Below are 25,991 nucleotides of genomic sequence, written 5' to 3' on the forward strand. Positions count from 1 at the left end.
AAGATATCTTTTAATTACTGATGCGGGTTTATTGATTTTTAAATGCGCCAGAAAATAGCCCGTATTGTACACTGTTGATGTGTTTCAATACACAGTAGTGCATAAAAGTGTTTTTGTGTAGTATTTCTCCAGCAATGGTCATGTGGGGATATAAATGATGGTATTTTGAGAGGTAATCATTGAAGTCGGACATCACTGAAGGCCTAGGTGGGAAACGCACGGCCCGCCACTGTTATATTCAAAGATAGTTGACTACTGTTTTTTTTGTTTTGTTTTTTCACTTAAAAAGTTGAAACACTCACAATTTTATTGCAATTATTATTACATCGATATACATTTTTTTACAGCTTTTTTTCTATTGACTTTTCTAACTTAGATGGCACTTAATTCCGTTGTTGGATAATAAAGGGGTTGCGTTCTCTTCTAAAAGCTGCCACTGGCAGAACAGCGCTCTCACTTGGCTGTAAACAGGCACGTCAAGACAATGCACAACATCAGGCGGAGCGCAGAATGTTTGCCAAGAGCCTCGAATTATCAAACACTTTTAAATTATTATGGAAATTATGTGTTAAAAATAAAATTATTACAGCACAGAACAGAAAATGTAAATTCCCTTTAAGATTCAACAAGGAATAAGTGCCCCACTTCCGGTGCAGATACAAACAAGGTGGGCGATACTGCAAATTTCGCTGTCAATCCGATACCAAACATACGTGGACTGAAAAATATCGATCTCATCCCGCTATATCGATCCAATAACGTCGACACTCGGATCGATCAGCGAGCCCCGAAGACAACAGAAAGCAGACAAGCGGTGAAAGGTAGGCGGCCTGTCTGATAGGCGACGACTCCGCTTGCCTACTTCACATATTTCACACACTTGACTCTCCACACACTTGAGCCATGGTGAAAATCACTTTCCAGTCTGTGGCGGGACACAAAGAAGACAAAGAGAACGATGGCGATAAGAGCGAAATCCTCATTCCTCATTCGATGGTGAGTTCACGTTCCCGTGTTCTGTGTTTTATTCGTGCTTCTTAATGGTTTACTTGCTGTTTGATTACGCCAAGGTGTCCTTGTGTTGTGTGTCATTGTTACACCGTGTCGCCATTACGTTGACAACAAAAACCTGCCCGAGCTGTCATGGCTTCCTCATACTAAACGCCTCCATTCAATTTTTCGAAAGGAGAAACGTCAAACACACCAGTGGTGTCCAAAGTCTGACTCCGGTGCCATTTTTGTCCCGCAGTTATTTACATATTCTAAAAAACATACGTGACTTATTATCCATAAACGATATCATTAGATATGACACATATTTGCTTTGTCACTTATGACACAGTAGGTACAGTGTTGGTGCTAGGAATTCTCAAAATGGGGTCCCAAGGACCCCATCAAGTCATAAAAATGGGTCCCACAGTAAATTTTTGGGGTCCCACTTTTTTGTAACCGTTTTCAAAACCAATTATAAATGTACTAGGGCTGTGAATCTTTGGGTGTCCCACAATTCTATTCAATATTGATTCTTGGGGACACGATTCTCGATTCAAAAATGATTTTTTCCCGATTCAAAAGGATTCTCTATTCATTCAATACATAGGATTTCAGCAGGATCTACCCCAGTCTGCTGACATGCAAGCAGAGTAGTAGATTTTTGTAAAAAGCTTTTATAATTGTAAAGAACAATGTTTTATCAACTGATTGCAAAAATGTGAATTTGTTTTAACTATTAAATGAACCAAAAATATGACTTATTTTATCTTTGTGAAAATATTGGACACAGTGTGTTGTCAAGCTTATGAGATGCAATGTAAGTTTAAGCCACTGTGACACTATTGTTCATTTGTGTGTGTGTGCAGATCGCACAGGGCGATGTGATGCGTCTAGTGCAGTAGCCTTGGAGTAGTAGTACCTGTAGTTAGTGCATGCTGCATGCCGCTTTTGCTTGCTATGCTGCATGCTGCTTCTGCCTGATACTCATTGCTTTCAGCTAGTGCCGCCGGCTAGCCCTCTGTCTCAGAGGGCGAAAAGAGGAGCCGAGTGCATAAGCCTCCTCAGCCGGTACATAGCCTCTCCATTGTCAAGACTCGTACATGCCTCCTCGTGGCCACACACGGTAACTGGAACCTCGCGGTTCCAGGCTAAGTTGTACGGGATCTCGGAGCAGCAGGGGGCCCCAGAGACGGGGCATGCAGGCCCACCGGTGTGTGGACATGCCCTGGTGCCCAGTCAACCCCTGTCCCAGCTATGGGTAAATAACCCCAGCTATGGGCGAATAGTGAAAACCGCCTCAACGGTGGACCAGGCGGAAGATGGCGGCAGCGGAATGCACCACAACGGCTGGGAAGGCGGATGAAGGCTGCAGCAAAGACGGGTCCCCAGTCGTCTTGGTTTCCATGCCACTGGACCCTGGCCCGCTCAATGCCAAGGACTGTGTGGTGGCTGACCGTGCACCAGTCTCCCCACATTAAAAGATTCCACGCACAGGCGTCCTCCATATAGGAGGACAGTCATACTCGTTTCGAGTGACCGCCGATGATGATTGTTCATTTATTTTTATTTTTATAAATGTCTAATGATAATGTCAATGAGGGATTTTTAATCACTGCTATGTTGAAATTGTAACTAATATTGATACTGTTGTTGATAATATTAATTTTTGTTTCACTACTTTTGGTTTGTTCTGTGTCGTGTTTGTGTCTCCTCTCAATTGCTCTGTTTATTGCAGTTCTAAGTGTTGCTGGGTCGGGTTTGGTTTTGGAATTGGATTGCATTGTTATGGTATTGCTGTGTATTGTTTTGTTCGATTGATTAATTTAAAAAAATAGAATTAAAATTTAAAAATTATAATTAAAATAAAAAAATCGATTTTTTAAAAATGAGAATCGATTCTGAATCGCACAACGTGAGAATCGCGATTCGAATTCGAATCTATTTTTTTCCCACACTTCTAAAGTGTACCGTATTTTTCGGATTATAAATCGCTCCGGAGTATAAATCGCACCGGCCAAAAATGCATAATAAAGAAGGGGAAAAAACATACATAAGCCTCACTAGAGCAGGCCTGGGCAATTATTTTGACTCAGGGGGCCAAATTTAGAGAAAAAAATGGGTCTAGGGCCGGTATATCTATTTTTAGGAACACTAGTACAAAACCTCACAATAATGTCTGATTAAATGCTAAAAACGTCATGACAGACGGCCTGAAAAAATGGAAAGGAATTTAAAAAATTTTTTACTGAATGAGACAACCAGAGTGTACATGAAAATAAAGAATGTGGGATTTACAATATTAACTATGAACGATAAAACACTGAATATTGACAACATAAGAACGTCACACCCCCTCTCAACAAACACAGCGAAATATAATAATAATAATACCTGGGATTTATATAGCGCTTTTCTAAGTACCCAAAGTCGCTTTACATGTTAAAAACCCATCATTCATTCACACCTGGTGGTGGTAAACTACTTTCGTAGCCACAGCTGCCCTGGGGTAGACTGACGGAAGCGTGGCTGCCAATTTGCGCCTACGGCCCCTCCGACCACCACCTGTCATTCATTCAACATTCATTCACCGGTGTGAGTGGCACCGGGGGCAAGGGTGAAGTGTCCTGCCCAAGGACACAACGGCATGGTAAGAGGCGGGGAGCGAAATATGAACGCAAAGGGTAAAAAAAAACCCCACCTACAATCTGATATATCTGATATATCACTGAGCTTTAGAAATGTGTTGTAAAAATCCCCTTCCGCGTCTGTCCCTGACACCCGCATTTCAGGCTGGCCGCCCTGGAAACACACTGTGGAAACTCTCCCTACCCACACTGCTTGGTGCCTCATCTGTAGATTAGCATAGTAACTAGTATATCATGCAAAAGCGCAGATTCCAACCATTGAAATACTTTGTATAATACAAGACTTACGGTCATCTAAAACATCACTGAACATCATAATGGCAGCTACAGTTTCCATCTTAAAGATCTAAAAAAATGTCCAGCGGGCCAGACTGAAAAGCAAACGGGCTGCATGTGGCCCCCGGGCCTTAATTTGCCCAGGTCTGCACTAGAGTATAAGTTGCATTTTTTGGGGAAATTTATTTGATAAAATCCAACACCAAGAATAGACATTTAAAAGGCAATTTTCAAGGACCCTTTTGTGAATTTGTTCCTCAAGCTGTGGCCACCTAGCTTTTATCCCGCGATTAGCTTTTTTAGTTTTCTTCATTTCAGTAAGAGTAGCCTCCGCTTTTCGCCAGTCACTTACAAGTTTCTCGCTTACTCCAAACTTTCTTTCTGCTGCTCGATTGCCGTTTTCTGCTGCATATTTCACTACTTCCAGCTTGTAATCTGCAGTACAGTATATGATTTCCTTTTCGGTGACATTTTTGTTCAGCCCTTCTCAGTTTTTATAAGTTACCGCCAATGTTGAAATGATACATTTTCATAGGTACAGAAGTAGTAGCAGGTAGCATCTTTTTTTTCACAATGCACTTCTGCCATGACCCGCCCCCGCCACATTTTTATTGGTTGACGTGTGTGTGTGACGATTGCTGATATACGCCTAGTCTCTTACGTGAAAGAGATAAATAAAATTATTTGATATTTTACGGTAATGTGTTAATAATTTCACACATAAATCGCTCCAGAGGATAAATCGCACCCCCGGCCAAACTATGTAAAAAAACTGTGACTTATAATCAGAAAAATAAGGTATGCATTATCCTATTTTATCTCACATTCTATATTGTGTTTGGGAAAAAGGTTGTCATAAACGTTACTTAATTCGTTAAAAAAAGAATACAAAAGAACACACATTTTTATGCATATGTAAATGTATTCAGTTATAAACATTCATTCACTTTCTTCTTTCCTTCATGGATATAAACTTTACCGCTGCCGTTTTTTTTTCTTCTATATTTTTATTTAATAAGTTGCAGGTGTATTTATTTCAGTATAAAAGTGTAAAAAGTTTTTTGCTTCGAGTCATGAAATGATAATGGTGTGCCAGGGCATGTATCACAAATTTAATTGATTATTCTCACCTGTATGTAGATCATAAGTCGTTTAAAAACCGCCACATCTACACTTTCATGGCAAATAATGCCAACAAACTTAGAATTTTGCGAGTTACTTTCAATGTCATTTAATACAGTGGCACTCAATGCCTCTAGCATTTCATCTCTGGCTCTGTGATGGCATTAAGCTGTGTGTTCCCCTTTAAGAATGGCGGTATGTGGGTTAAGTGAGTGGGCTAGTTAGGAGAGGGAGTGCTATCATGTTCAGGAGTGTTAATAGCATGGTGGATGTCCGCTTGGCTTTGTGGAAAACATAAATAAAGAGTTGTAACAAATCGACGGCCTCGTCATTTCGACCAGAACTGTAGGGACCTAAATTGGAGGGTGTTTCTTGTCGCCTGGTGAGGCTGGATCTTTGAAAATCAGTGCACCTGGTCGTAAAGGTGTTCTTTTTCTTTGCCCGTTTACATGGCGTGCAAAACATCTTTCCATCTTCATAAGTGAGCCACTTGATAAAAAGTTGCTCCTGAAGCCACTTTTCATTGAAGCTTCGCTTCTTGGGTTTGTTGCTCGCCATGACGAAAACAATTACACGCGGGAGTCCTAATACCGGAAATGCAGTATTTGTGATCGATAAAACTTTCGGCTAATCAAAATTTAAGAAATTGTACCGGATAGTGCATTACTTTGAAGTCGACCAATAATTAATAGTTAATAATTTGACCGGGTAAAAATAAACAAAACAAAACACAGGCGGGAAGCCTTAATCGGTAAAAAACAAATAAAAAAATACATCTGCGTACAGGGACGCGCAGACTTCTGGAATTTTGGGACCTTTCTGATTTCAATGCGTAAAAAGACACAAAAAGTGCGTTAACGCCAACACTGAGGTAGCTGTGTAAAATTTTAAAAACGACTTAATTTAAATGAAACCAGCATCATCAGACAGGGCTTGTCATTTTCCTGTGATAGATATTCTTGTCATTTTCCTGTGATAGATATTAAGAACGTTATGAATTTGGTAACGTGGTAAAAATACACTAATTTATGGTCAACCTCTTCAATTCAAAGTCAATGTGGCTCAAGATTTTATGTGTGACCTTTTTGTTAAAAATGTCATAACTTTCTTAATTTTCACCCCATTTTAATAAAGGTTGGTTTTGTTCGAAAGCTTGCTAAACAAAGAAACAAACAAAAAAAAGGCTTCACAGTTAGGGTGTATTTTTAATGAATAAGATTCATGAAATTAGTGTAGGAAGTAGTGTTGTCCCGATACCAATATTTTGGTAACGGTACTAAAATTATTTCGATACTTTTCGGCACTTTTCTAAATAAAGGGGACCACAAAAGAATTGCATTATTGGCTTTGTTTTAACAAAAAATCTTACGATACATTAAACATATGGTTCTTATTGCAAGTTTGTCCTTAAATAAAATAGTGAACATACAAGACAACTTGTCTGTTATTAGTAAGTAAGCAAACAAAGGCTCCTAATTTAGCTGCTGGCGTATGCAGTAACATATTGTGTCATTTTCCATTCTATTATTTTGTCAAAATTATTAAGGACAAGTGGTGGAAAATGAGTTATTAATCTACAGTCGCGATCAAAAGTGTACATACACTTGTAAAGAACATAATGTCATGGCTGTCTTGAGTTTCCAATACTTTCGACAACTCTTGTTTTTTTGTGATAGAGTGATTGGAGCACATACTTGTTGGTCACAAAAAACATTCATGAAGTTTGGTTCTTTTATGAATTTATTAAGGGTCTACTGAAAATGGGACCAAATCTGCTGGGTCAAAAGTATACATACAGCAATGTTAATATTTGGTTACTTGTCCCTTGGCAAGTTTCCCTGCAATAAGGCGCTTTTGGTAGCCATCCACAAGCTTCTGGCAAGCTTCTGGTTGAATTTTTGACCACTCCTCTTGACAAAATTGGTGCAGTTCAGCTAAATTTGTTGGTTTTCTGACATGAACTTGTTTCTTCAGCATTGTCCATACGTTGAAGTCAGGAATTTGGAAAGGCCATTCTAAAACCTTAATTCTAGCCTGATTTAGCCATTCCTTTACCACTTTTGACGTCTGTTTGGGGTCATTGTCCTGTTGGAACACCCAACTGCGCCCAAGACCCAACCTCCGGGCTGATGATTTTAGGTTGTCCTGAAGAATTTGGAGGTAATCCTCCTTTTTCATTGTCCCATTTAAAGCACCAGTTCCATTGGCACAAAACAGGCGCAGAGCATAATACTACCACCACCATGCTTGACGGTAGGGTGTTTCTGGGATTAAAGGCTTCATCTTTTCTCCTCCAAACATATTGCTGGGTATTGTGGCCAAACAGCTCAATTTTTGTTACATCTGACCACAGCACTTTCCTCCAGAAGGTCTTATCTTTGTCCATGTGATGTCAGATGAAACAAAAATTGGTCAGACTGGACTTGTAACGCGAGTCACATCACAGCGACCAGGAAGTGGAAGTCGGCGAGTCCAAAAAATCAGTGTGCGACTCTATGATTTAAAAAGATATTTGGCAGACTCACACACACACACACACACTTATAACTTACAGTTTAAAAATAATTCCAATCAAGTTTTCACTCACTATAGATTTTTTGCATGGGAGCTTTGCCAAATTTTGTAGGAGCTTTGTGGTGCAAGTACCTGTCCATTCCGAAAATGTCGATGTTCTGGCTAAACTAGGATATGTGTTCTACGTCATGAGTATTGGTGTATAGTGGTGACGAAAACAAAGCAAACGCAGTTGAACTCTGAACTCAAAATGTAACCGATTTTTAAATGCATCGCAATTCGGACATGGACGATTATAAAATCGTTTTTTAAATTTCAATAATCGATGATCGATTTATTAATTGTAAACAAAGTAATGCAGACAGTTCCAAAATTTGTCTGACTTCAGCGAGCCACACCAACGAGCGATCCGACCAGCTCCTTTGTTATAGCGCAATTATGTTCCAGTTTAGCACACATTTCCATAGATGCGATGGCAATTTCTTATTACAAATGCACTGTTTTTAAAAGTTGTAAGTAATAAACGATTATATGGTGAAACAAAAAGAAATGTAAAACTGCATCAACATGCATGAATTAAAGATGCATCAATAATAGAATTTTAATCGAATTCGTAGCTCCTGAATCGTAATCGAATCATGAGGTGGCCAAAGATTTCCGCCTCTCGCGTTGCTACTCAGGATGGCGCATTCAAGTGTGAAACTCTCTGAGTGACTACTGCAGAGGCACACATACTTAGACAGAGGGCTTCTGATTTCTCTACATTTCCCACAATGCATTGCCGGTGGCCATATTGGCAGGCTTCGTTTGTAAACACACTCATTGCTGCGGATCATTCAACAAGTGATACTCATAATGCCGATGATGTGTGTGATTGTCAACTGTCCCAATCGAGGTTTGAGAGATATTACTAGCTTTTATTGAATTCCAAAGCATGTTTCTGGACAGACTGAAGCGACCGAAAAGAAGAGTGAACGGCGCAGGCGAGCATGGATTGCTGTAATCAACTGAGATGTGATGGGCTATGACAACTTTGTGTTTGTTCGGATCATTTGATGTCAGGTAATTGAGAAAATTCTGTAAGTAAAAATGAATCTAAAGTAAATGACAGCCCAACTTTGCATTAACTTGTTGTGTTTGGTCGAAGAACGTTGATAGTAGTTGTATTGATAGAAAATAGTACTCACTTCTCACATGCGGGCTGTAGCCGCCATATAAAACAAAACTGAAGCAACATGAGAACAGCATTCTCTGAATAATGCCTGATAGTCACAGTGTGCTGAGATGACCTTAGATTGGTTACCCGTGATTATTCAGGGTGTCAAACTTGGGTCGTATCATTTCTGAGAGTGCATGACTCGCCTTGACGACACAATGTCCACTGGTTTTTAATAGATAAACACAAATGTCATGAACCCATCCACAAATAAACTGGTAATAGCTTACTAGACTTGTATCATTTTGAAAGTACTTCAAGGTGAAAATGAGCTGGGTTGAAAAATTAAGTAGTTTACCAAGTCTGTGTATGAGACAACGTGGAAGATGTCGTCATCTCTACTCCACTCAAACTTGTCGATCTGGTAAGGATCTTCACATCCAATTGCGGCTTTTTTCTCCTTATAACAATGAAAGAAAGTATCTAATGATTCACAATTTTTCTCCATCGTATCACAGCCGGTGCAATGTTATTTTCCACAGAATAGTTCGGAAATATTGCGTGTAGCGCTATCGTTAACAAAGAATCTCCGCGAACAAAGCCTACCAGTATGGCTGCCATCAATGCATTGTGGGAAATGTTGACAAAAATTCAGAAGGCGGAAAGCGTTTCACTTCTTGTTCTACTCACATAAGTCTCACAACCTTCAAAATGAAAAAGTTACATTTTCACCCTAACTATTTAACTACTAACTTAAATCTTGTTTTTCAATATTAGCTTATAAATCACTATCACCAAAATATAAATAATACATTTTATACAGATTGGCACTTACACTGCTATAGACATGGTATAGTTTACATTATTTAGTGATATCAAATGATACTTTATCAAAATCGGATATTTCCAGTGATTCTCAAATAGTAGGGTGGGCCTCGCTGGGGGCCTGACAAGGGGGCCTGAGAGGCAAGGTACTTTGAATATTAGCATCTTTTTTTCTTTCTTGAACGATTCACAAGCCTCCAGCTAGGTGGCAGCACTGCTCAAACACGAAATACAGATATCCTTTAAAGTTTTATAATAATTACACCAGTATTTACAGTATATAGTGGGGTAGGCAAGTCTTCAGCCAGGTGGCATGTAGGTGCTGGTGGCAACTCATAGTGTTGTTTATGGATAAATAAATGAATGAAAAAAGTGATTGGGAAGCACTGGATTAATCACACTTTTGAATGTTTATTACTTGTGATTAATTGTGTAATTTGAAATTAAAATAAAAAAGACCCCAATTTTTGGACACAAATGCATTTTTGTTGTTTTATTTTATTGCACTTTATAGTTTTTTATGTTTTTTTCCCAATACATCTCACTTCACCAAGAGAGGCCCCATGCATTATATATGGACATGCCATGTGTACTATGGAGGCTTTTTGAACATTTGTATACTGTATCTGCACAAATGGGAAACTTTTTAGCCCTTGTTTTTCTTTTTAGCTACTGATGGTCCCCTTATCAGTTTGGTCACAACTGTGACATGACATCCTGTCACATGTCTAGGAACCTGTAAGAATAAATGCTGTAATGATTATGTTTTTGTAAAAGTATTATTTAGTATAATTTTATCAGGGTTTTTGTTAATTGGGTTAATAACACTTTTAAATCATGATAAATCGCAATCAATTGCAGTTAATTATTTGCTTGCACAATTCAAATTAACTTAAAAAAGATCCCAATACTTTGACACAATGCAATTTTATTATTAGAATATCATACATGAACATTTTTAAAATATTTTTCTTGAATGTATGCCATTTATCTGCAGCTATACATGATTAATGCTATATTTTTTGTGATTAATCACATGCGTTGATGCAATACATTTGACAGCCCTAATTATATTGTATTGTGCATAGATCTGCCTAGTGATCCACTGAATGCACTGTATGTGTCCTAGCTTCCAATGACACTTGGATTCAAAATGGCAGATGCATTTGCATGCAGATTTAAATGTGCAGGGACGCCTCAGGTCATGCTGTGGCAGCATCCCTGCACACTTACTCTGTATTCTGTACAAGATGATGATAATGATGATGGATTCATGATGTGGATATTGGCATTCCTTACATTAGAATGAGTGTGAGATGTGTTTTTTGGGTAAGGAAGCCAAGACCAATTTTTTTTGTGGCTTGTCGCGCTGTCAGCTGGTGTGAAAAGCCTCCATGTCTCTGTGGGACGACAAAACACAAAGAGTGTGTGTTCACACATGCACAGTTGTGTCCTTGTCCTCGCCTGCCTTGTGTATCCAAATGTTCCCATTATGTCTTAAAACTTGCATGCACATTGGCAATTCTTTGGACAACAGTCCAGCTTTTAATTTACAATCAAAAACATGTTATTTATCTCATTAGTTTTTAAAAAATAATTCAACCTCTCAGAATAGCAAACTTAAGGTTGAGCGATGCGGAAAATCTTGCTATCAATTTAATACCAAGTAAATACAGGGCCAGTGTAGGGATGGGCAATATGGCTTAAAATCTATATCATGATATATATTGCAGCCTTCTATATTATGTGTAACGAGTGTAACGATTCGTTTTAATTTGAGCACATGGCAATGACGTCACAGACAGGCAACAGACTCGCGTAACATTTAACGTCTTTATTTATTTAAATGTGCTAAAAACTACTTTATATAAAGTCTGCCATTCTTAAAGCCAATCACTAGTATCGATAAAATCGATTACCGTACTTTCCGGGCTATTGAGCGCACCAGTATTTAAGAAAATATTTTTACATGTATTAGCCGTACTGGACAATAAGCCGCAAATATATACCGTTACAACAGTTTTGTAAATGTTTGTTTACATACCTTTATTGTTTCCAAACGTGCATATCAAACAAAACGGAAGTCATCGTCATTGACTCACTAGCTGCAGAAGCTAGCTCTCCAATCAGCTAAACAGACTCGATATCTCCACGGTGACGTTTTTGGTGAATTTACAAAACTGTAACAATACAAAAAGAATTCCATTATAAGGTAATAATTCTAACACAGACACTTGTAAACGTGTTCGCATATTGGCTAATGCTAACAACGCTAGCTTGATTATATTACGATAGCGCGCACAAGTATGCATGAAAACTTTCCTACAGGCATCACACATGGGACTGTTTTGTAAGTATGAATTGTTTTAGTTATACTGTAAAACTTACAAACTTTGCTTGGAGTGATGAATGAAGAATCCTTTAGAGCAGATACGCTATGGACGGTTTTACTTCCGGTTCAAGGCATTAAAACAGGAAATAGATTTTCAACCCGCAACACCTGCCGTGAGTGAACACATCCAAAAGATGGTGCCAAAGCACAAATAATAACACACCCTTTTAGTGTCTGTTGAAAAGTAGTGGCTTATAGTACGAAAAATACATAAATAATATTTTTTTAACGATACTAGACCAATATATATCTTCTGAAAGGCCAACGAGCACAGCACAGACCGATATACAGTATATGAATCTTGGGAATATAAATCAATCTATTGTTAAATCGTTACACCCCTATTTATTTTGTGTACAAACGTTAATGGAATTTCAAAACTGGTTAATATGGCTCTTAATTTAGCTGCTGATTGATGTATGCGGTAACATATTGTGTCATTTACAGTTGTATTATTATATCAAAACTTTTACAAATCTTCTTGTTAATTTACTGTTAATATCGAGCTAATTTCTATTGTAACATGGTTCTATCTACACATCAGTTAAAATGTGGTAAGTTGTTTGGATACTTTACCATAGTTTTGGGCGATAATACAAATTTGGGTATCCATCCAATACCAAGTAGTTACAGGGGCATTTGTATTACATGATGTTTCACACAGGACTGCAATCTATTTGTGGCAGTGGGAGCAGATGATGTTATCAATAAATTAACATAATTGACAAGTTTCCAAAAAGTTAGTAAAAGCCATTAAGTTGGCAACACCGATCCCTCCTTCTAGGTCTTCTTTTTCTCTGTCAGACCAGATGTGTTCTAGTGTGTTTATAAGCCAGGGAGAACTGGTACAGAAGAGCCAAGTCTATTTGTGCTGGACTCAAGTATTTTTGAGATGGAAATAAATGAATGTACAGTATATGATTAAGATATTGATCTCATCAATATCCGATACTGATACTACACTTATTTATTTGGATCCGCCCACCCCTAGTTTCTGGTGCAGCACTGAGTCATGTCTGCTGGAAGTAATCCATTGTGGTGTTATGTGTGTAGGAGAGTGTAGCTACTATGTAGTGTGTGCATGCGGTACTGGCAGATGGGCTGCGAGACTGGAGGCGTCTATGACAGGCTTTCCCTATCTCTGTCAAGTCTTTCATAAGCGCTCAGTTAATATTTCCTCTTACTGAAAACGGTCCTCACAATGGTTTGTGGGAACTTCCACTAACAAGTCGCTGTAAAAGCTGTGTCTTTTTACCTCTGTTGGTTTGTTCCATTTGTTAATTAAATATACATATGTGCCATTTGAGTCCTAACATCTTAAGTTATCCTCTGTGAACCTAGACATCCTGCAAAGGAAACTCATGTCTGTGGCTTGTATTCACGACCTTGTCCTTTCGGTCATTACCCAAAACTTGTGACCATAGATGAGGGTAGGAACGAAGACTGACCGGTAAATAGAGAGCTTCACCTTCTGGCTCAGCTCCCTCTTCACCACAACAGACCGGTAGAGTGACTGCATCACTGCCGACGCTGCACCGATCTGTTTGTCAGTCCCATGTTCCATTCTTTCCTTACTCATAAACAGGTGATACTTGAACTCCTCCACTTGAGGCAGAACTCCACTCCCAACCCAGGGGGTGCAGTCCACCCTTTTCCGACTGAGAACCATGGTCTCAGATTTGGAAGTGCTAATTCTCATCCCAGTAGCTTCACATTTGCCTGAAAACTGCCCTAGTTAACGTTCAAGGTCCCAGCCTGATGAAGCCAACAGGACCACATCATATGCAAAAAGCAGAGATACAATCTTTTGGCCACCAAACTGGAAACCCTCTACACCATGACTGCGCCTAGGAATTCTGTCAATAAAGATAATGAACAGGATCGGTGACAAAGGGTAGCTGTGACCGAGTCCAATGTCCATGAGCATGTCTGACTTACTACAGGCAATGCGACTCCTGCTCCGATTGTTCAGGGACCGAATGGCCTGTAACAACGGACCCTGTACACCGTACTCCTGGAGGGACCACCACAGGATACTGCGTGGGACACGATCGAAGCCTTCTCCAAATCCACAAAACACATGTAGACTGGTTGAGCAAACTCCTTTGCCCCTTTCAGTACCCTAGCGATGGTGTAAAGCTTGGCCTGTGTTCCACAACCAGGATTTCTTTCAGACTTACCATTGTTCTCTGCTTGAGTAATTTAACTCGATCAAGCCTTATCTAACGTTTCACAGTACAAAATAAAAAAAAGTGTGTGTGATTCATACTGATATTGTATCAGATCAATATACGTATGACCAATACTCAAATTTAAATATCGGTAACTGAATCGGGACACCCTTAAACTGAATACACGCTAAATATAACAACAAAATCCCTAAGTAGGCAACACTGGTTACTCCGGCTAAATGTTCTTATTCTCTGGCATACCGGGTGCGTTAAAAGGCAGAATAGGATGCATACTGCCACCTACTGTACATATATGTCATGACTACATTCGTAGACAGTCCCATAATACTGTGTTTCTGATCAGGGGTAGCCCAACATCTATTTGTGGAGGTCCAAATCTATTTGTAGGAATTCACTACAAATAAATGAATGTATGGACTACACAAATATTATAATCACTTCAAATGTGTGTTGCGTGTTCCCCAGGAGGAAGAGGAGCTCGTCCTTCCATTGCGGCCCAATAAGTCACCTCTTAACGGGCTCTGCTGCCTGACGTTCGGCCTGGTTGTCTTCATGGCTGGTCTGGTCCTTGCCTCCATCTATATGTACCGCTTCTACTTCATACCTCATGTAAGTTTTGTCTTTGCCACAAAAATGGCTTTAGAAAAAAAAAAAGTTTTTATTCAGAATATTGAAGTTTTGAGAACATTTTAAGACAAATTGTGCTTGTCTACAGGCCCCCGAGGAGAACTTGTTCCATTGCAAGGTGGTTTATGAGGACTCCGTGTACGCACCGCTGCGTGGGCGTCAAGAACTGGCAGAGAACGTCGGCATCTACTTGGCAGACAACTATGAAAAGATCAGTGTGCCTGTGCCTCACTTTGGAGGCAGCGATCCTGCTGATATTATCCACGATTTCCACAGAGTGAGCAGAAACATTTGATTTGTACTTATATGAAAACATTCATATTAACACATAACACAGGTGACTTTGCACGATTCATTACATTCTTTTTTTATTGTGATGCTAGAGAGATTTGTGCGCCTTCTTCTTTGCTTCGCGCTGCTGCGTTTATGTTGACAACCTGTCGTAAGTCTCGGGCCTCAACTAGTCTGAAGGGCACTGACATACTGTAAGCAGGTTCCATTGTCTGAATTGTTACACAATTATGGTCTGCTGTCCACTGTTTGAGTTAAACTTAGCATGTTTGCTTTTCCTCTTTGTTTAGTGCTGGAATGATAAATACCACACAACTCAGGGTTACGAGATCAATTATGACTTACCGTATTTTTCAGACCATAAGGCGCACTGTCGATGAACGGGTCTATTCGTGTCTATTTTAATACAAAAGACGCACCATATTAAAGGGATCGTCATAGGATATTTTTTTTCTACATTTACAACACTTCCTTGTGGTCCACATAACATGTAATAGTGGTTATTTGGTAAAAATGTTGCATAGATTATGTTTGACCGTCTCTTTAGGATGCACCATTTTGTGGGTGGTCTTATTTACGTGGCTCCGTCTTCTCCCCATCATCTTTGTTGTACCGGTAGTTTTTAGATCTTCCATAGCAAGTCTACTGACAGATATCAGTTAGAACTGTATGCTACTGTATGTTAGAAACAGCAACAGCAGAAAATCAATGCCCCACAACAAGAGGATAGAGGGGAAAAAAGGAGCCTTTTGACTACAACATGGACTACAATGGCAGATGCACGCACATTTTTGGGACTTAAGCAGATCCCAAATACACAACAGCAGGAACCAATAGTTAAGAAAAGTTGGTTTTGCATAATGTCTCCTAATAGGTGCCATTTTGGGGTCCTTATACACACACATTAAAATATGTTGAAGTACAGTACGTATGACCACGGTAGCTGTAATGTTTCGACAATCCATCAAGCGATGCGGCTTCGTAACGTATCAAAGTTGGACTGAAACATTTTGACACATTTTTGAGCGCCGTGTGTAATGTTCTATATTCTCAATGAAATATCAAAGTTTTGGGCTTGCTTTCTTACCGGCACTTGCTAGCCTCATTTATTGAACAGGTGTCAACCTGCAGTCTGCATGTTTTATTTGTGACTGCCATCTACTGGTCACACTTATCGTTACACCATGTACCACAACCAGAGTAATACATTTATAAGGTGCATGGGGTTATAAGTCCCGCAACAACTTAGGGGCGTTAGAACGACCAGCTACCCAGATAACGAGACATGAATAGCGGCGAAGTGTTGCACGTGTCGGGTCTATTTTAGCACTATTTTTCTTAAAACTAGCCATGGGGGCAGGACGGACAGGTGTCCGACGGGTTCTAGACTCTCTGGTCGCCTTCGGCAGTCCCGGGACTGCACATTGCCGATTTTTGAGAAAATGAAAGGATCGTAAGTGCGCCTTTTGTAGTCTGAAAAATACTGTAATTATTACAACTATAGACATAATTAAACAATACGTACAACAATAAATGAAAATGAACTTGATATATTTGCCTGGCATTGATACGCTAGTTTTCCTCATCTGTCGCTTTTAAACAGGATACAAGAGGGTTTACTCTGTGCATACTCAGCACTGAGTGTGTTTATGTAATTGCAAAATTAAATGAACAAAGTGAACCCTCTTGTCAGCCACACATTAGAGGTGGGAATCTTTGGAAAACTCACGGTTCACTTTGATTCCGATTCTTGGGGTCTATTTAGGATCAATCCTCAATTCAACACAATTCTTCATTCAAACCGATTCTTGCAAAATATTATTTTGTATAAAAATAATCAAACCTTTCAAAATAAGTTACTGGTTACAAAACCTCCTCTTGGTTGCTGACAGTAAGCGCAGAGAGTAAGCGCTTTTTTAAATCCATTCTTGAAAGTTAGAAAAAACATTTCGGCTTCAAACCAAATGAGCAAGATGAGCCCACCAACACAAACAAACAAGTCAGTACGCCAAATTTGTTGGAAAGTGATGGCAAAAAAAAGGCAACTAAACCATCGACTTGGTTTTTCAAACTGGGAAAAAAACTACACCTTAAGATAGTCAATATTTTTTGAAGTGCACATTTTACCGACAGAGATAAAAAGGCCTACTGAAACCCACTACTACCGACCACGCAGTCTGATAGTTTATATATAAATGACGAAATCTTAACATTGCAACACATGCCAATACGGCCAGGTTAACTTATAAAGTGCAATTTTAAATTTCCCGCTAAACTTCCGGTTGGAAACGTCTATGTATGATGACGTATGCGCGTGACGTCACGACGGCAACGGAAGTATTCGTACCCAATGTATCACCATACAGACTGCTCTGTTTTCATCGAACAATTCCACAGTATTCTGGACATCTGTGTTGGTGAATATTTTGCAATTTGTTTAATGGACAATGGAGACTGCAAATAAGAAAGTTGTAGGTGCGATCGGTGTATTAGCAGCGGACTACAGGAACACAATCAGGAGGTTGTGTTGTGTTGTGTTTGAGCTGGATACAAGACGCACTACCGTGAGTACAGCTTTGGCTTCCAAACATTTGATCGCTTGCCCGTACGTGCGTGTCGCTATGTGCTTGTCACGTACGTAACTTTGGGGAAATATATGTTTCTTGCCAACTCTGATGGCGGCCGGGGTGTCGTCGAAAGCTACAACGCCCGCCGCCGCTCCGTAGTTAGCTTCAATTGTTAAACTTCGCCAAGCTGGAAATTATTAACCGTGTATTTACATGTTCATGGTTTAATAGTATTGTTGATCTTCTGTCTATCCTTCCAGTCAGGGTTTTTTTTAATTTTGTTTCTATCTGCATTTGAGCCTGAGGCTATCACGTTAGCTCCGTAGCTAAGTTAGTTAGCTTCAATTGTTAAGCTTCGCCAAGTTGGAAATTATTAACCGTGTATTTACATGTTCATGGTTTAATAGTATTTTTGATCTTCTGTCTATCCTTCCAGTCAGGGTTTTTTAAAATTTTGTTTCTATCGGCATTTGAGCCCGATACTATCACGTTAGCTCCGTAGCTAAAGTGCGTCAACGATGTATTGTCGTGGAGATAAAAGTCACTGTGAATGTCCATTTCGCGTTCTCGACTCTCATTTTCAAAGGATATAGTATCCGAGGTGGTTTAATATACAAATCTGTGATCCACAATAGAAAAAGGAGAGTGTGTGGAATCCAATGAGACCTTGTACCTAAGTTACGGTCAGAGCGAAAAAAGATACACCCTGTACTGCCTCTCTAGTCCTTCACTCTAACGTACCTCATCCACGAATCTTTCATCCTCGCTCAAATTAATGGGGTGATCGCCGCTTTCTCGGTCCGAATCTCTCTCGCTCCATTGTAAACAACGGGGAATTGTGAGGAATCCTTCCTCCTGTGACGTCACGCTACTTCCGGTATAGGCAAGGCTTTTTTTTATCAGCGACCAAAAGTTGCAAACGTTATCGTCGTCGTTCTATACTAAATCCTTTCAGCAAAAATATGGCAATATCGCGAAATGATCAAGTATGACACATAAAATGGATCTGCTATCCCTGTTTAAATAAAAAAATGTCATTTCAGTAGGCCTTTAAGGTTCCAGTTTACTTATTTGGGATAATTAAAAGTTCCTCACATTCCAAGTACAATGGTAAAAAATAATAATGAGAAATAGGTTTATGTGTTTGAAAGGGTTACGCACATTTGTATTATTATACTGTATTTTATAATTACATTAGTGCTTAATTTAGTCTCAAAATAATATTGTTTATCGACAGTAATTTGTGGGACAATATATCTTCCAGCAAAATGTGTTATCGGCTTCTAATTGCCAAAAAATCCCCTACTAGCATACTAAAATTTGAATGGACATTTTTATTAACAGTTTTCAGATGTTTTTCTTTTATCTTCATCTGCAATAAGCAGCTGTCTTTTGCAGGGATTGACTGCCTACCATGACATCGCTCTGGACAAGTGCTATGTCATTGAGCTCAACACCACCATCGTGATGCCCCCACGCAATCTTTGGGAGTTGCTCATTAATGTCAAGGTACCATGTTCTTTCCCACACAACCTACAGTACTGTATGTATTTTAGAGGTCTGGACCTGCCAGGACATGTCTCTTGTTGCACTGCGCACAGTTACCCTTTTGTTTATCTTTTTCCACTACAATGTACCTTCTTGGCTCAGCACGAATCTTACTCACTATTGACACATTTCCACTGACAAAATCAAATAGTATTTAAAAAAACAAAAGTATATATATATATATATATATATATATATATATATATATACATATATATATATATATATATATATATATATATATATATATATATATATATATATATATATATATATATATATATATATATATATATATATATATATATATATATATATATATATATATATATATGTGTGTGTGTGTGTATATATATATATATGTGTGTATATATGTGTATGTATGTGTGTGTATGTATGTATGTGTATATATATATATATATATATATGTATATATATATATATATATAGATGTGTATATATATATATATATGTATATATATATATATATATATATATGTGTATATATATATATATATATGTATATATATATATATATATATATATGTATGTATATATATATATATATATATATGTATTCGTTTTGTCAATATCCTCACTTTTTACAGCTAGGGCCACATACAGAACAGAAGAGTTTTGTGCTGCAGATTACAATAGGGATCATCCATGAGTTAGATCGGCAGATACCGATAACATGTATAAACTGTAAATTTGAATTACAATAAAAATAATAAGAAAAAAAACATCCTATCAACACAATATTTAAACAAGTTCTTTTTTCTTTGTATTACATATAAGTGTTTGAGCAAAACAAAGTCAATAGTACACAATAACTAAACAAAAGCAACAACTGCTATCTTTCTGAATCCAGGAACTTATTACCTGAATTTGTGAAATAATTTTGTCAATAATTTATTTAATCATTCTCGTATCGATCATATAATGACATGAGCCTTGGTGTAGACACAACCAATATATGGATAAACCTGTAAGAAATGCAGTTTATTTGCCACAATAGAAGTGATGATTATTAAGTTATGGCAGCAGCATTGGCTAATCATTTACATTTAAACGGAAATCGGCCGATACTGATCAGTGGCAAATCGATTGGCGCAAACTTTAGCTAAAACTAATCTAATGTATCTGAACAAATGCTAAGTTATTTTAACAAAGCATCCACAACCCACCTTTGCCTTGTCTTATACAGTAGGTGACAAATCAAATCAATGTAATATTTTGTATATTAGAATATGTCGAGGGCCAATAAAAAGAATGAACTGTTGGCCAAAAATGCCCGCACTTAGGAGAAACCTAATATAACAGAAAGCAAACTTTTTGTCAACAGCCTGTATTGTTTGTATGTTAGTAAAATTATGCCCACAAACACATCCATAAACACAATAATATTATTTTTCGAAAAAAAAACAGCCTGAGACTCAAGTCATTTTTGTCATTTTTAACCAATTCAATTTAACAATTTTTTTGAGAATAATTATTGTACAGTCTTGGGTAGAAGGTTATAATTTGCTTTGAACATCATTTCAGCTGTTTGCAATTGCACCAAATGTTTGAATTTCAATTTTTAATTCAATAGTAAAAGAGTTTGTACGGTCTCGATATTCAACATTATGTATTATTCTAACTGACCTGTTTTGTAACACGGTTAGTGAACGAAGCATACTTTTGTAGTTATTTCCACATATTTCTACACAATAGCTTAGATATTCTAACAGAGCGTGCAGTACCATATAATTTCTTCATTTCTAAAGACATTTAAAAACAACCACAGTAGAGAACATGGAGTGATTTCTGGTCCAAAACATATTTTAGCTTTGTTAATTATTCTAATATTCATTTATTATTTGTATTATTATTATTATTATTTGTATTATAACTATATCTTTTTTTTTCACTGCTACAAACATAACACATGTGACGGTTTAGAAAGTATGAGTTGCTTTAATTATGTTATAAAGATTGGAGTGATGAATGAAGAATCATTTTGAGCAGAAACGCTATAGACGAATAGTGAACGAAACGATATACTTCCTGTTCAAGGCGCAAAACAGGAAGTACATTTTCAATTCACAACACCTGCAGTGAGCAAACTCATCCAAAAGGTGGCGCTATAGCACCAAAAATATCATATCCTTTTCCGTGTCTGTCAGTGTTTTATGAAAAGTATTTGGTGAATACAAAATATTATGGCTGTAAATTATCCGCACCGTTTTATAAGCCGCAGAGTTCAAAGCATAAGAAAAAATTAGCTGCTTAAAGTCAGAAAAATATGTTATATTATAAATTAGTTTTCATATTTTTGTTTATTGCAGAAAGGAACATACTTGCCTCAGACCTACATCATCCATGAAGAGATGGTGGTGACTGGCAAAGTCCACAACATGCGTCAACTGGGACCCTTCATCTACCGTCTGTGCAATGGGAAGGACACCTACCGCCTCAACCGCCGTGTCTCCCACAGACGTAAGCACAGGAGTGTCTCTGGACTGACATGGCACAGTTTCACGTTATGACCTAAAGGTTGACTTCATCCCCTCTGTGTGCCTCACCACCTTCACAGGCATAAACAAGCGAGAGGCGAAGGACTGCCACCGCATTCGTCACTTTGAGAATACGTTCGTGGTGGAGACGGTCATCTGTGAGGAAGCGTGAGCAGGACAGGCACCCCAAGGCACATCCCAGTCACCTCCCCAGGTACCGTAGCCTGTGGATCTGATCATATCGCACTTTAATCGCTCACATCACGCCCCGTCTCACCTCGTGTGACACCCTCACCCCTTTTTTTGCCCCACCCGAAAATATTTATCCCGACTTGTGATGCAATAACGAGCTGCTGGAAATCTCACTTGATTTTCGATGTAGCAAAGTCCAACGCTGTGCTTAAAGACCTTTGGAGAGTTCAATGACGGTTACTGTCGTTAGGGGAGATGACTGTCTCCATGTGTCGTCAAGGTGACCTGTTGTTTTCTTTTCTTTTTTTACTTGTGTGCTGTTTAGTAACACAGCTAGCTGCACCAAGCATGACGTTATTTTCAAGGCAAACATCTTCTCGCTTCTTTAGCTGTGTCTTGTAAAAAACAAAAACATTTTTTAGGTAGTGCTCATCACATGGCATTAAACTGCCTCACAATTGAGGAGCTCAAGAGCCATAATTAGTGGTAATGCTCACGTGTCACAGATTACTTTGTAATATCAATGTGTGTTAATATATTTAGTATATCTCTTCTTCCCTTGCATGTGTTTTAGCTATTTGGTTAACGTTAAATAAAGCCTTAGTTCAGACTCTGGACTAATGTTATTACTGATGCAACAGGCGGGAGGATATTATTTCATGTTAGTTAAACAACTGTATCGATTATTGTCTGTTTATGGAATCTTGTCCGTGAAATAAAGTTGTCAAAATGTTGTAGGTGCTTTTATTCATGTCAAAAACAAGAGGATTGTTTTTACTTTAGAAAACTACCATTCTGTATACACTATGTACTGTAGCTTATGGTTATTAAAATGTTGTAATATGAGCTATTCTAGCCAAGCAGTGCCATTTGTGTTCACAAAATGCATAAATGCACGATTAAATTAACTGTAAAATATGTTTTTATTGAGCAAAGTGCACATTGATCTGATTGCATATTTAATAAATGCAGTTTAAAAGATTATATTCTACTTTTCTACTCTTCTCTTAATGTACCTTGAACTAACATTTGTTGACATCAATATGATCATTTAAATCACAGGTGTCAAACTCTAGACCCGGCCGGGGGCCACATTTTATTATTTGGTCTACCACACCATTTTATGTGGTCCGCCATGGAATTTTAAGTGGTCCACCATTTTATTTGTGATAGTCCGCCACATCATTTTATGTGGTCTGCCACATCATTTCGTGTGGTCCGCCACATCATATAAGTGGCCCGCCATGTCATTTAAATGGCATGCCACGTCATTTTGTGTGGTCCGCCACATCATATAAGTGGCCCGCCATGTCATTTAAATGGCATGCCACATCATTTTGTGTGGTCCGCCACATCATATAAGTGGCCCGCCATGTCATTTAAATGGCATGCCACGTCATTTTGTGTGGTCCGCCACATCATATAAGTGGCCCGCCATGTCATTTAAATGGCATGCCACATCATTTTGTGTGGTCCGCCACATCATATAAGTGGCCCGCCATGTCATTTAAATGGCATGCCACATCATTAAGTGGCCTTTTACGCCAGTGCATGTGGTGTGCCATGTTATTTTAGGTGGTCCACAATTTTATTTTTAATGGTCCACCACATCATTTTAAGTGGCCCGCCACATCATATAAATGGGCTGCCATATCATTTAAATGACATGACACATCATTCTATGCGGTCCGCCACGTCATTTAAGTGGTCCACCATGCCATTTTATGTGGTCTGCCACGTCATTTAAGTGATCCACCATGCTGTTTTATGTGATCTGCCACATCATATATGTGGTCCGCCACATCATTCTATGTGGTCCGCCATATCATTTTGTGTGGTCCGCCACGTTATTTTAAAGGCCTACTGAAATGAAATGTTTTTATTTAAACGGGGATAGCAGATCCATTCTATGTGTCATACTTGATAATTTCGCGATATTGCCATATTTTTGCTGAAAGGATTTAGTAGAGAACATCGACGATAAAGTTTGCAACTTTTGGTCGCTGATAAAAAAAAGCCTTGCCTGTACCGGAAGTAGCGTGACGTCGCAGGTTGAAGGGCTCCTCACATTTCCCCATTGTTTACACCAGCAACCAGATTCGGACCGAGAAAGCGACGATTACCCATTAATTTAAGCGAGGATGAAAGATTTGTGGATGAGGAACATGAGAGTGAAGGACTAGAGTGCAGTGCAGGACTTTCTTTTTTCGCTCTGACCGTAACTTATAGGTACAAGGGCTCATTGGATTCTCCTTTTTCTATTGTGGATCACGGATTTGTATTTTAAACCACCTCGGATACTATATCCTCTGGAAAATGAGAGTTGAGAACGCGAAATGGACATTCACAGTGACTTTTATCTCCACGACAATACATCGGTGAAGCACTTTAGCTACGAAGCTAACGTGATAGCATTGGGCTTAATTGCAGATAGAAACAAAAGAAATAAGCCCCTGACTGGAAGGATAGACAGAAGATCAACAATACTATTAAACCATGGACCTGTAACTACACGGTTAATGCTGTACCGCCTGGCGAAGCTTAACAATGCTGTTGCTAACGACGCCATTGAAGCTAACTTAGCTACGGGACCTCACAGAGCTATGCTAAAAACATTAGCTATCCACCTACGCCAGCCCTCATCTGCTCAACACCCGTGCTCACCTGCGTTCCAGCGATCGACGACGCGACGAAGGACTTCACCCGATCATCGATGCGGTCGGCGGCTAGCGTCGGATAGCGCGTCTGCTATCCAACTCAAAGTCCTCCTGGTTGTGTTGCTGCAGCCAGCCGCTTATACACCGATCCCACCTACAGCTTTCTTCTTTGCAGTCTCCATTGTTCATTAAACAAATTGCAAAAGATTCACCAACACAGACGTCCAGAATACTGTAGAATTTTGCGATGAAAACAGAGCTGTTTGTATTGGTACTGGTTTCCCAGGACATTTTAAATTGCACTTTATAAGTTAACCAGGCCGTATTGGCATGTGTTGCAATGTTAAGATTTCATCATTGATATATAAACTATCAGACTGCGTGGTCGGTAGTAGTGGGTTTCAGTAGGCCTTTAAGTGGTCCGCAATTTTATTTGTAATGGTCCCCAACATCAATTTATGTGGCCTAACATATAACCACGTCTTTTAATTGACACGCCACATCCTTTTATGTGGTCCGCCACATCATGATGTGGCCTCTTACAGCATTTTATGTGGCCTGCCACATCATTGCGTATGGTCCGCCACTTTATTTTTAGTAGTCTGCCATTTTACTTTTAATGATCCGCTACCTCATTTATGTGGTCCGCCACCTCATTTAAGTGGCCCATCATGCCATTTATTGCGGTCCACTTCATCATTTTATGTGGCCCACCATGCCATTTAACATGTTGGCATTATTTTATGTGTTCCGCAACATCATTTCAGAGACGCGTCATGCTGTTTTATGTGGTCTGCCACGTCATTATATGTGGTGGACCGTATTATTTTATGTGGTCCGCCACATCATTTAAGTAGTCTACCATGCCTTTTTATGTGTCCTCCACATCATTTCATATGGTCCACCACATCATGGTATGTGACGCCGCATCATTTGAAGTGGTCCGCCACTTTATTTGAAGTGGTCCTCCACAGCATTTTAATTGGCCCACCGCATCATTTCAACTGGTACTTTACATAATTTTTTGTGGTTCGCCACATTATTCATGTGGCCTGCCATATAATTAATAGTGGCTCGCAAAAGGCTGTAAATGATAAAGCACTTTCTGATTGTGGAAGTCGCTTCCTTGCAGTCCCACTGTCAGACACGGCACAGGAGTCCAGCGTGCAGGGTTAACAAGCTATTTTGTATCTTTTTATGCAAAGTTTTCTCCAAACTTTTCAGTCTCACCAATCCTCCTCCTCCTTCTGTTCCCGACCGCTACTGTTAAAGACAACAGGTGATTAGACAACTCGTACCACCTGGGAAATCGAATCACCTGCCAGCTGTGTCTCGCCGTCAGCACAGCCACGCCCCGTCTGATGGCGCTCTGTCTTCAGCACCATGGACAGAGGCGGTGACCTTTGTTCCCGCAGGCGCGCTGATCACACTCTCCCCCCACAGTATTTGTTCATTAAAGTTTGACAAGAAAATGTATTCCAAAAGTTCTATACTTA

The 25,991-nt window shown here is 39.0% G+C and overlaps 1 protein-coding gene across 1 annotated transcript; it reads left to right on the forward strand.

The window, feature by feature from the left end:
• Positions 1 to 758: 758 nt before the first annotated feature.
• On the forward strand, positions 759 to 22,571 carry LOC133663895 (integral membrane protein 2C-like). Its single transcript, XM_062068618.1, has 6 exons — positions 759 to 996; positions 14,581 to 14,724; positions 14,831 to 15,019; positions 18,999 to 19,109; positions 21,479 to 21,629; positions 21,727 to 22,571. Exons 1-6 carry the CDS (start codon positions 904 to 906, stop codon positions 21,816 to 21,818), a joined length of 780 nt encoding a protein of 259 aa, XP_061924602.1. The 5' UTR covers positions 759 to 903; the 3' UTR covers positions 21,819 to 22,571.
• Positions 22,572 to 25,991: the final 3,420 nt, after the last annotated feature.

This window comes from Entelurus aequoreus, linkage group LG13 (assembly GCF_033978785.1).
Source record: "Entelurus aequoreus isolate RoL-2023_Sb linkage group LG13, RoL_Eaeq_v1.1, whole genome shotgun sequence".
Lineage (NCBI taxonomy): Eukaryota > Metazoa > Chordata > Actinopteri > Syngnathiformes > Syngnathidae > Entelurus > Entelurus aequoreus.